Source organism: Cyanistes caeruleus, chromosome 19 (genome assembly GCF_971803275.1).
Source record: "Cyanistes caeruleus chromosome 19, bCyaCae1.hap1.1, whole genome shotgun sequence".
Lineage (NCBI taxonomy): Eukaryota > Metazoa > Chordata > Aves > Passeriformes > Paridae > Cyanistes > Cyanistes caeruleus.
The window spans coordinates 8,381,542-8,393,923 of record NC_141719.1 but is presented as its reverse complement, the minus strand read 5'-3'; the positions used below and the strand labels follow the sequence as shown (position 1 = coordinate 8,393,923).

The following is a 12,382-nucleotide window of genomic DNA, read 5'->3' as shown; positions in this document are numbered from 1 at the left end:
CTTCCAGCCTCTCCTGGGTTCTGTTGTGCCCCAGCTCTGTAAGGGTTTTACCGGAGCAGGTGCCCCATCAGTCTGGCATTAGCCCATTCACTTGTAAATGACCATTTGCTTGACAAGGAAGTTTTTCAGTGGGGAATCGAATTCTTTATGCGGGGTTTGGCAGCTCAGTGTTGTACCAAATAACTGGAAAATGCTGGAAAAGAGACCACTCGAATCCTCTCAGGCTCGTCTCCAAGTCAGTTTATTTTAGCCAGCAGAAATTTCCCTTGCACAACGATTCTTTACAAGCTTTTACAGAGACTTTCTCCATAGAAACGAAGCTTTCCCTGCTCCAGAGGAACGGCAGCGCTCTTTCAGGAGGGAAAAGCTTCAGAGCAGCGTGGGACAGGGCAGGGGGAACAACGAGGGGACTGGAAAGGTTTTTAATTTGAAATCGCACGGCGCAAAGGGGACAGAGCCGGCGCAGCCCCGGGGACATCCCGGCAGCCGCTGGCTCAGTGTGCCCGGCCCTGCCACCGGAGCCGGCTGGGACGATCCCCCGGTGCCGCACGGGGAGGCCGAAACCAGCGGGGCTGGGTCTGAGGGCGCCTCAAAGCCCGGGGAAGCTTCTCCGCCATCCCCGAGTGAATGAGCGCACACGTGACCGCCTCATTAGCATACACGTGACCGTCATTAGCAGAGACGTGACCACGCTCATTGGCGTGCACGTGACCCCTCATTAGCATAAACCTGACCCCTCATTAGCATACCCTGTCCCTACCAGCCGAGCCGTGGGAATGGCGGCGGGGGCGATGGGCAGAGTGCACGAAACACCGCGGGGACACCTGAGAGAGGGCGATTCGCACGGAGCCCCGGTTGTGCCGCTTTGTGGCGCTGTTCTGACACTACCGTTACCCGCTTTCCTTAGCCTTTACAATACTTAGAGTTTCTAACACATGCGGAACGCGGCGTGCTCGCACAGCCTCAGCTGCAGCCCGCTGAGGAGCCGCCCTGCGCGCTCGGGGGAAGGCGAGGCCCGGCCGGGCAGGGCCGCACGACAGCAGCGCGCGCTCCCTGTCACGACAGCGCCGGGCTCGTCCCGACCCCCGCCGGCCCCGCCCCGGGTCACGCGGGGGCGCGCGCACCGCGCCAACACTCGCGAGAGCCGGACCTGGCCAAAATGGCGGCGCTGTGCGAGAGCTTCACGCTGCGCGGACCGGGCCCCGGCGGCGGCGGTCCCGGGCTGTGCCTGGAGCCGGGCCCGGGCCGCGACCTCGTGCTGCTCACCGAGCGCGGCCGCGCCGCCACGCTCTTCAAGGTACCGCCCGCGCGTGCTCGGGGGGCGGCAGCGCCGCCCCGGCAGCCCCGGCATGGGGGCTGTCCCGGGCAGGGCCGGGGCCGCGCTCCTTCCCGTATTCCCTCTCTCCCGGGCCAGGGCCGTTCTTTCCTGCCCGCAGTCCCCGGCCGCAGTCCCCGGCGGGACAGGGAACGGCCCCGGCCTGGGAGCGGCTCCAGCCCGGCCCGGCCATGCTCTGCTCCCTGCGCTCCCCGCTGCCCCCGCTCCCTCTGCTCGGGAACACGGGGCGGCTCGGACGCTCTTTCGCGTCTCTCTCCTTTTGCTGATATTCTCATGTCCATTCCCCGTCCCAGAAACACTTTCCCTGAAGCCACAGGTACGTGTTCCCTGCAGTGCCAGGTTCTGGGCTGTCAGCTCAGTGTCAGCTGCCGGCCTGCTGGCAGCAGGAAGACTTTAGTTTACAGCACCTGAAAATGAAAGTGTGTTCTAGTCTCTGTTATTTAGTAGACCATAATAAGAAACTTTAAGGCAAGTATTTGAGTTTCTGTGTTTAGCTGACTATCACATCCATGCGGGTATGGGTTTAAAGTGACAGACAGTAGGTTTAGGTTAGATATTGGGAAGGAATTGTTCCCTGTGACGGTGGGCAGGCCCTGGATCCCTGGCAGTGCCCAAGGCCGGGTTGGACGGGGCTTGGAGCGCCTTGAGACAGTGGGAGGTGTCCTTGCCATGGCAAGAGTGGGACTTGGTGGTCTGAAGTCCTTTCCAACCTGGACCATTCCATGATCTAAGTGGGTTGATGATACAACCTCCTTTGGGTTGTTTATTCCTGCTGCCAGGACCATAGGTGACAGCACAACCGTGTTGTAAATACACCCAGTGTACTCCAGAGTGAGGAGAGGGGTTCGAGTGCCCTCAGAGCAGTCGGGTGTGAATCACACAGAACAGTTCAGATTGCAAAATCCACATGCTCTTGATGTCAATAACTCACCTTGAAATAGGAAGAGAAAAACCACAAGTCTGTGTATGATTCCATTAGTCAGTAAAAGCAAATTACACTAGTGATCAAAGTAATATCTGCCCTTTTGAAAAAGCCCTGCCTTGTACCTGTGCTTCATGGCATGCCAAGCAAGCCCTTCACAATCTTACAGGTCCAAGTTATTTCTTACATGAAAAGAAATTAATTAATATAGAGTTCTTTCCTGTTATTCTGAAATTGTTGATGTTAGGGGTAGAAACATGAATGCTCAAGAGGAGTTCTGAGAATAGCAGTTTCCATATTTTAATTCAGGTCAGATGTGGCTGCCTCACATTTGCTTTCTGTCATGAGAGAAGTCCCCAAAGTGATCTTTCATATGTTTCATTTTAATTGCAGTGTCTTTGTTCTGACTCTAGATTTCGGATCAGAAGCCCCTGGGCTGTTGGTCGGTTAAACATGGGCAGATTCTCACCTGTCCTGTCGTGTGCAACTTTGAAACCCACGAGTACATTGCAGTTCATGACGACAAGGTGAGAGCCTTCATCCTTCTTTAGAGGGAAAAAGGATTTGGTGGGATCCTCCTGAGGGAATGTAGGTAGGAAAAAGTCAGCAGTGTGAAATTTCTGGTTGAAAGTGTGGGGAGCCCTTGGCACACTGGTGACATGAGCAGCTTCTGTGCCGAGCACTGTGATCTGGCAGCCCTTTAAACACAGGAGATCCCCTGTGCCTCATGCATACACTCCCTAAGGATGAGTTATTTCTTCTCTCGCAGCCTGGGTGACATTTACAGATGCATGATCATGGTACTGGAATGGTTACAATAATTCACATCCCCATCTTTGTTTTTCTGCTTGTTTCATAGTTAAAAGTTCCTCTGTCCATGTGTAGCATTTACTTAGATCATGCTGAGCCTTTGGCTTTTCATTGTTGTTGATGAAATGTCACTCCTGGAATTGCATTGCTTGTGAAAATCAGGCCATCTGTATCTCACCTGTCTCCATCATGCTGATCTATTTTCATTTGGAGTTCTGATGTGTCTTTTTATTCTTTGCTGTTCTTTCTTTCCAATTCAGGATTTCTGAGCTTGGTTTTTATCCCTGCTGTTTCTGCTCCCCCCTGGGGTAGTTCCCACTCAGGTCACTGTGAATACTCCCTGTGTGTTTTCCTCCTGTTGCCTTTGCTGGTATTTTGAGTGCTGAGAAGTTGTGTTACTGTTTTACCTAAAAATGATGCTTCTCTTAAAGGTTTTAAGAATTTGGAAGAATGAAGACATTAACTTGGACAAAGCCTTTAAAGCAACAGTAAGTCTCCTTCATGTGTTCTCTTCTATGTGTTTTGGATCCTGGTGGAGGGAAAAAGTGCTCTAATTTTCATAGTTTTGGCCATATTACATTCTAGCTTAACTTGTGCTTCATGATGTTGTGGAATGTTGCAAGGAATCCACTTGCACTGACTTTGTAATCAGAATATTTCTCTTAAAATGATTGTTATGCCATGGCCAGCATTTCTGAGGACTTTTTAAAGATGATGAATTGTGTTCAGTTACAGATTTCATGTTCTGCCGGTTGAGGTGTTAAACATCACTTTGTGTATTGCTGTAGAGCAGTTGTGTGGCCTCCTGATCCTGTCATTTTTTTTCTGGTGTGATTCCAGAATGTGATGCTCATCAGGACATTTTCCTGGCTTTTTGTTGGGTAGTGATTAGCATTATTTGTGGCATTTCGGCAAATCAGCAACTACTAGCTATACGTTATTAAGAATCTTACAGGTTCATCATTCTTCTGTTAAAAGTTCATTGGAAAAAGTTAGACTAATTAATAAAGAACTCCATGTTCAGGGTAGTGTAGCAGAGAACAGAGATTTGGTTTTGTTCTTGCAGCTCTCAGCAGATGTGTACAGGATCCATTCCCTGCCCCACGGGGGGCCGGTGGTGCTGTTCAGGGGAGGGGGGGTTCGGACGCTGGATGTGCTCTTGGAAGCCCCTCAACAGGAGATTGAAAACATCATCTCAGGTGAAGTCATCAGGTAAGTGGCATCACTGTGATGATTCTTGTTCAGAGCAATCGACTGTGATGATGAAAGTTGTTCCCTCTTTTGAGGAGATGGGGGGGAATCAAAGACCATGATCATGGGGCTGGGTGTTTTCTTACAACATACTGTTTTTAAAATCTTGGGGTTATGTATAGAGATTTCCTAAAAATTAGAAGGTGCATCAGGAATAGGTGATAGGACTTCATGTATAAACCTAGAATTTGGAGGATGTTCATCCTGCTTTCTGATTTTAGGTGGAGTGGAGCTTTTATGGAAGGCCAACAACCTGTCTTGATTTTCACTACTGAGAAAGTGAGTTAAATACTTTGTATTTAAAAAACTCTCATAGCAGGAGACCTGAGTGCTTTTTTCAAAATCCATCACTGGTTTAATTTGATTTTAACAGCTTTTAGTGGAATCATTATCCTGATTTAGTCAATACAGCAGTTAAATGGAAGCTGTGTTGCATTCAGGGCTGAGAAGTCAGGCTGTCAGAGCTGCAGAGAACAATTAATAAGATGAAGTACAGTAGACATTGTGTGACTCTTCATCACTCATTGTGAAGAACTATTGAATAGGACGTATGTTTTTAAAAAAGAAATTATACATGAATCTGTCTTTATGCAAATGTTTCTTCCTGCAAATCCATTTGTTGCATCAAATAAGAATTTTCTTTACTTGTTAGTCTGCAGACTGTTCCAAATTACTCTGTACATCCTATAGAAAACAGTTTCTTAATTTTGCACAACGTCCTGGTATCTGAATATACCTGGTATTCAGGTATCTGAATTTCTGTTATATCTTCTTTGTGTAAATTAAGGGAAATTTTCTTTTCTTATTTTTCTTTTAGGATGAGGATTTTTTTGTGTATATACAGAAACCTAAGCTGAGTAGTCTACACAAATACAAGCTTGAACAGCAGGAATCAGCCAAGCCACTGTGTTTCACAGCACATATAACAAACCAAACTGTCACACTTCTGTGTTTGTGTAAGTTAAATTTGTTAATGGGTTGTGATAATGAAGCAAAGAATTGTATGAAAGGACATAAAATGTTCATATTTATGAATTGCTGTTTAATATTCTTAGTTTTCTAAACTTCCTTAAACAGCTACAAGTAGTAATTAAAGATTATTGGTACTTTAATGGTTACAAAAGCAAACTGTTCCTACCAGTGATCACTTGTACCCTGCAGATCTCATTACACCTTTATTGCTGTACCTTTATTTTGCTTCTTTGGATCATAATAAGTTCTTTAATTATACTGTATTAATTCTTCTTTCAGCATTCACTGGATATTGTTGGTTTTGGATGTCCTTTTGCCATATGATATCAAACAGGTTTTTTCCACAAAAAACAACTGTAAAAGAGTGATTATTATTTTTCTTTTGGCAGATTCTAATGACTCTGTGTACGAGGTTCTGATACCCCTGCAGCAAGATACTGAAGAAAAGGAGGAAGAAGAAGAAATTTTGTCCAAGTCACTACTACTAAACCTTTCAGTATCTGGAGCTGTTCTGAAAGGAACATCTTTAGTTGTCCTGGACAAAGACCACGTTGCAGTGTTGGGCAGTCTGGCTGTACCTGGGAAAGAACCCAGAGGTAACTTGAAAAATCAAATTAAGATGTTGTAAAATTTCCTTGGGCAAAGCAGTAGTTGGGAAAATTGTGCTGCCCCTCTTGTCCCAGCTTCTGGTTCAAATCTCTTCACTGGTAAACCAGTTTTTGTTCGAATTGAGATTGAGCCTGAGTGATGTAATTCTCAATGCTCAATACTGGCTGAGCTGTTTTGAAACAGTTATTTCTGTTTCCTCCAGCTTTTGTAACTGAAAGTAGCAAGGGCAAATGTAGCACTTATGTTGCTTTTTGGTCTCAGCTATTTCTTACTTCCCTCAGAATGCCTGACCATATGGAATACAAAATTTCAGACGTTGCAAACCTCCAAGGAGCTGCCTCTGGGGACCAGTGGCCAGGTAAAGCTCAGCCATGGGTTTGAGGTCCTTGAGCTTTGTGGATTTGACAACAGGGAAGGGAGTGTTGGGCAGCAGAGCTCTGCTGCTGCTGGAAGAGCAGTAATTGCAACTTCTGCAGCAAAATTAATACTGTTGATGAGCAGTTTCTGTCAGAATATTCATTGGGAGAATGGTGATCTGTAGGAATTTCTGTGATCATTTAGTACTTTGTCACTTCTCATGATAATGATTATTTGGTGTGAATAAAATCACTGAACACAAAACCCAGCAGTGTCTGTTCTGTTCAGGCAATTTGCAGTTGAGGGCCTAAACGATTCTATGAATGCCTGAAAAGCATTTCAAGCTATTCAAGAGTCAGATAGGTAAAATGACACCTAATGAATAAATGCACTAGTGAACCAGAACAGCTGACTGCTTTTGTCTTAAAATTACACAAGAGGAGACTTAAAAAATGAAATTTTCAGTGGACTTACTGCCTTGGAGCAGCCACTGTATTTTAGGACATCCCTGGAAAAATACTCAACACATTTAATTTCTGTATTTAAAATGAGCAGTTAATGAAGATTTGATAACAAATGTTAAACCTACCAAAAATAATTTAAAATAATCTGATCACTGACTTCCAGTTGAAGTTTACAATAAGGAGTTACACATCAGTGAAGGAACTCACTTTTCTGCTCATCTCATTAATGATACATTTTAATATTTTGCAGTTGTGGTGTTATGAGGAAAAGTTTTTTCTAATTCATGGGAAAGTGCTGACTGTAATTATGTACAAGTGTGAAACATCATCCTTGGCAGCTGCTGTGGGAAAGCTCAAGGACAGTCAAACCCCTGGTAAGTTTTTTTTCATAATTACAGTGTTAAGATCTTGTAAAAGGAAGATGTCTGAAATTGTATAAACATTATTTTAACATAGTTCTAGAAAAATAATAGAATCTAAACAGCTTGAAGCAACTTCACACTGTACAGTGTTCTCAACTGTTAAATTTACTGGTTCTGGGAACACCAAAGCATGCAAACATCTGAATTTATTATGGCTTCACTTAACCTGTGTTGTTATTCAGGTACTGGAATTACTGAGAACACTGGAATGCTGGTGATGAATACTTGAAAACAAAGCAAAGTGCTTTTTTCCTAAAAAGTATTTCCGAAAAGTTTGTAACTGGATAGGGCAATGTCAAACGTTAGTTTGTGAACTTCAGTTTAAAATTGTACTGTCGTAATGGTTTTAATTAAACACTGCATTGGTAAAACATTGCAAATAATATTCAGGATAAATTGTGTAATAACTTAATTCTCTTGCTCCCTGAGGCAAAAGGGAAAAACAGTATAAAAAAGGTCATAAAATAACCTGCTGCTGAAATAAAATGGCAAGTTACTTGGCATAAAATCACTTGCATTATAGTTTAGAAAGTATCTATTAGCATAAGAAGTTGATGCAATATTCATACTTCAATAAATGTGCTGTGTTATGTTCATGTAGTTTCATTTGTGTGTTCCCAGATGTGTCCTCGTTTGTGAACTGGAATACCCTGGAAGATGAAGAGCTGGTGGTTTCCTTTCAGTCCCAGAAGTCTGTAGCTCTGAAAGCAGAGTCCAGAATGAATGTGAGTAAGCATTAGGGTCGTTTGAGGTTGTTGTTTGTCTTGTCTCTTCCCCCTGCTGCTATTTTAGGTGTTGCAGCTGAAAGAAATTTCACTTCATTTGTTTCTGATTGTTTCTAACACTGTTTCTGGGATTGGAGTTGTTAATCATAGTCTGGACAGCAAGTTGACACATGGAGTGTCCTGTTATCTTGCTTGAAATCCTTAAAATATTTTGGAGCTGAATAATAACTCTCTGTTTTTCTTTACCACAGTTAAGATCAAGAAGGAGCACTGTTCCTGAAGAACAGCCTAAGACCTTATCAGTTGGGGAGCTCTTACTAAATCTCAAAGTAAGTAACCCACATATCCTCGAGTAGTGTTTAGACACACTCAGAATATTCCAGCTGTCTCTTAAGCTGTTACCTCTTTCCATGTCCTCTTGCACATAGCAGGTTGACCAAGCTGCCTGGAATAGGTGAAGGATATTATTATTCTTACCATTATTGTGCAAGAACAGCATTTGGGTGTGATGAAATTAAGTTTTGTCATAGGAGTGTGTTTTGAGAACTGTACAATACATGGCTTATAACAGCTTAGTTCTGGAAACTTGCACAGATTTGTTAATTTTTAATGACAGTCTTCTACTGTAAGTAAGGGAGGATATTTCATCTGAACTTTGCTTGTTTAAGTTCTTATTTATGGCTTTAATTTTGTTGAAGGCATTTTAGCTGTAGGAAGTCAGAGGAATTGTCAAGAATTCCACTGCAAATACAGCAATAAGCTCTTTAGTTCTTTTCTAGAACTTGCTGCAAGTGCTGTGATAGGTCACACAGGAAGGGAAATTTATCTGCGGTTCACCTGTGGCTGGACACGTTGGTATTGTCACTGATGTAACAGGTGATGAATCCATGAGCAGTTACTGCTTACCTGAGTTCAGAGTGAGGAATTTCCTCATTTGGCTCTTTCATGTTGGAGAGAAACTATCCTATCAAAACACAGAGTAGTGAGGGATTTTTGTAAACTTTTGTAACTTGAATTTCAAAATAGGTCAGCTTCTACAGGGCAGTTCTCAAACATGTGCCTTGTACTTCTGATTTGCACAGTATTTGTCTGTTCCAGGATGCATCTACTTATGTATTGGAAACTGAATTGAAAAAACTGATGGCAAAAGCACCGACCCCAGATCTGCAAGCCACCATTGGCTATGTGGTCACTGCCCTTACAGACAGATGTAAAAGAAATCCAAAGTACTACCCTCGAAACTTCCTGCAGGAGATCGCTGAAACCCGGGACTTGTCCTACAGGTAGTGACTCTGCATTTTTTAAAGTGTAAGGAGTAGTCTTTAAAAAAAGTAGATATTAAGTTCTTTATAAGCTGCTCTTGAATTATTAGGATTTAATACCAAAGGTACTTATTTTCTGATGAAGTTGATGTTTTGCATAAAAATCTGTCTGGGGAGGAAGATTAGTACTATTACCTTAGTGGTCAGTGTAGTTCTTAGAGTGGACTGTGCAACCTATTAATTTAATATTCTTATAGTTTATGTCCAGATTTAATGGCTGTTGCTTTGGAGAAAAAAGATATGCATCTCTTACAAATCTGCCTAGAACGGTTTCCAGATATTCCCGAAGAAGTTACTTATGCTTGCCTGAAAACATTTTTAAGGTAATTTGAAATCAGACTTTCCTTTTTCTCTTCACCAAATTTTAGTCTATTTTTGTTTACATAATAAGCTTCAAAGATTTTGTTATGTAAGTTGAGGGCATTGCTGTTTTTAAAGCTAATAAATAAAAATGTTAAATGTCTGAAATTTTCTTCCACAGCATGAGTGAAGCCCATCTTCAAAAAATAGATGTAAATCTAGATTCTGTGATCTGTTACATTGATGTTGAATTGGACAATAAAGAATTTAAGACTGAAATTGTAGAAAATGGTTTCAGTGCAGAGATGGACCAAGACATGTGTGATACCAAAATCCCAAAGGAAAACCAGTCCAGGAGCGATGGTGAATCCTGCCCTGTTGGACTTCAGAAGGCAGCATTGCTGTATCCTCTGTGTGGTGAAGGGAAGCCGGGGCATTGCATGTGCTGTGGATGTTTATATTTGGTATTGCCAAAAGGCACATCCTCTGTTATTGCTGAACGTTTCTGGGCTCTCATAAGAGTGGTTCTACTCAGTAGGAAAACTGTTTAAAATAGAAATAGAAACATTTAGCTTTTAGAATGTATCTACACCAATTTAAACTTAGTTTTATTACACTTCTGCAATAATTTTTCTCTGCTTAAGAGAAAAGGTATCAGTGCTTTGGATATTTGCCTGTTAAAACACATCAGGGAATTACACCATTGCAGTGGACAGAACTGTTCAAGTTAAATCTATTATGATGGTTCAATTGCTGTAGATATTTCATGATAGAAATAAGATTCAAATAGAACTTCTCTCAAAAACCTGGAGAAATATTTTCTTTAGAATTAAGTCTGGTTTGTAGAAACTGGTATTTTTTTCTGCAATGTTATTCCCTTAATAGCACTGCACAGAAATGCTATTCTCCATTCAGCTTACACTGAAACATTTCTTTTGCCTCACCTGAAAAACCTTCCAGCTCGACAAGCTATCGTAAGTATTTTAACATTTAAAAGTGTAAAAACATTTATCATTTTGTGGGGAAGAGAGGTTCTTTATGATATGGAAAATTCACCATTCTTTCAGGAGTCTTAATAACAAACTAATGCATGAAAATGAAATTAGGATGCCTAATAAGACTTCATATTAAGTAATATCACATTTTTCCACATACTTATATACATACTTATATTTTCTTGATATTTGTAGTCCTTGCTTATTTTAGAAGATGTAAGAAACTCTTTATGACTCAGCATACCTGGAAAATGTTCATATTCTGTTAGCAAGTAATAATACCTTTGCTTGACACAGATGCTTTTTAAGAAAGGTAAAAGACACGGTAATTTACAGAAGTTTAGAAAATATGAGAAACAAACTGTACAATCCCAAATGTAATACAAATCTAGATCCCCTCAGTTCAAAAAAAAACCCCACCAAATTCCCCCACTTCTCAAAATCTGAAATACAACTTCAAGAGCTGTGTGTACCTGAGAGTGTATATGAGTGGTTTTCCAGTGATTTTGGAAAAACCTCACACATCAAAACAAAGCTGATCTTAGCTCTGACACATCTCCTAGAACAGTGATTACCCCTGAATGTAATTTACACTGAATATTGCTGAGAATTTTCAAACATCCAGCTATGGGTAGTGTAAGAGAACCATAAAACTTATTTATAATGTGTAATATACAGACGTCTATGTTGCATTCAAAAACAAAAACTAAATTTTAAAAAATCCTTATGAATATTACCATGTGCAGGACAAAACCTCTTGGTCTATTAAACGTTTGTCCTTTACAAATGTTCTGACTTTTCTACTTTTAGCTATTTCTTAGGTATTTATATTACCTATATGTGAAATGCAGTGAAAAAGTTAACACCACTCTTCCTGGAATACGCTCTCCCACGATAAATCAGGTGAGCAGCTCATTCTGAGAGCTGTGTTTCCTTCAGTTTCTGGGGTGTGTAACTTGGTGAGTAGTTGGCAATATCTAAACTGAATTGACTTCCACATTCATTTTACAAAATACTGTCTATCAGTGTAACCTGTATGAAGTCAGATGTAACACTTTCACAATCAAAACCTAAATATACCTTCAGATATGCCTGAAAATATAAACCCATGCATTTTGCATTAGAAGTTGAACGTCTCAGAGTTCACCTTTTAACGCCAAATGTTTCCAGACTGGGAAGTGTAAGTGTACATTTCTTGTTTGTCTTCAGATCATGGATTGGATGTGCCTGTTGCTTGATGCTCAATTCACTGTCATGGTGATGCTGCCAGAAGCAAAGGAGTTGCTTTCAAACCTGCATAAGTTTGTGAGAGCCCAGGTAAGTTGCGTCTTCTGGGATAATTACTTGATTTTCAGTTGGATTCAGAATATAGATGTTGAGAACGAGACAGACAACAACAAATTATATAGTGAATCAAATAATGTGTGTCCTCTGTATGCTCTGTCCTGAGCGTGAATTGCAGTTGCCTGTCTCATTTAGATTTCAAAAGCTGCTTTGTTTATTTAGTTTAAATATCTTAAACTATGCAGAACCACAGATAGTTCCACAGTATGATAATATATGAAAAGAATTAAAATGTATTTTACTATAAATGTCTCTGTTTTCAGGTACGGTTCTATTCACAACTCAACAAGATTGAAGGAAGTTTGCGGGAATTACAAAGACTGAACCACCTGAGAGAATCTCAGACTTATTCCATTGAAGTTCTGGAAATCATTTGAATTTGAAATTCATTAACACATTTATTTTGTATTGATTCCTTTTATGACGAGGATGTATTAGCACTCCATATTGGGGCTGTCAAAAGTTGTTTTCTACATAGGAGGAGCTTGGTTACTCTGTAGTTACATGGGAATTGTAAGTTTGAATCTTGTGTATTAAAATCTTTTTGACTGGA

The 12,382-nt window shown here is 41.4% G+C and overlaps 1 protein-coding gene across 2 annotated transcripts; it reads left to right on the top strand.

Moving 5' to 3' along the window:
* Positions 1-755: 755 nt before the first annotated feature.
* NOL11 (nucleolar protein 11) lies at positions 756-12,382 on the top strand. Of its 2 annotated transcripts, none has more exons than XM_086857509.1 (18): positions 756-1,297; positions 2,672-2,785; positions 3,500-3,556; positions 4,135-4,280; positions 4,541-4,598; positions 5,137-5,275; positions 5,681-5,887; positions 6,182-6,258; positions 6,972-7,095; positions 7,765-7,868; positions 8,120-8,197; positions 8,967-9,151; positions 9,388-9,513; positions 9,672-9,893; positions 10,386-10,464; positions 11,296-11,388; positions 11,695-11,802; positions 12,093-12,382. In XM_086857509.1, the coding sequence occupies exons 1-18, from the start codon at positions 1,160-1,162 to the stop codon at positions 12,204-12,206; spliced, it is 2,169 nt and encodes a 722-aa protein (XP_086713635.1). In that variant the 5' UTR covers positions 756-1,159; the 3' UTR covers positions 12,207-12,382. The 2 variants fall into 2 exon arrangements, with proteins under 2 accessions (XP_086713635.1, XP_023794744.2); XM_023938976.2 differs by lacking the exon at positions 756-1,297 and adding an exon at positions 1,313-1,652.

Excerpts from the sequence above, each read along its gene's own strand:
- NOL11 (XM_023938976.2), top strand. The coding sequence starts at position 1,350 with ATGGGGGCTGTCCCGGGCAGGGCCGGGGCCGCGCTCCTTCCCGTATTC. Across the intron at positions 5,276-5,680 it reads TGTCACACTTCTGTGTTTGT|ATTCTAATGACTCTGTGTAC; the intron begins GTAAGTTAAATT and ends TTCTTTTGGCAG. Across the intron at positions 10,465-11,295 it reads TTCCAGCTCGACAAGCTATC|CTATTTCTTAGGTATTTATA; the intron begins GTAAGTATTTTA and ends TTCTACTTTTAG.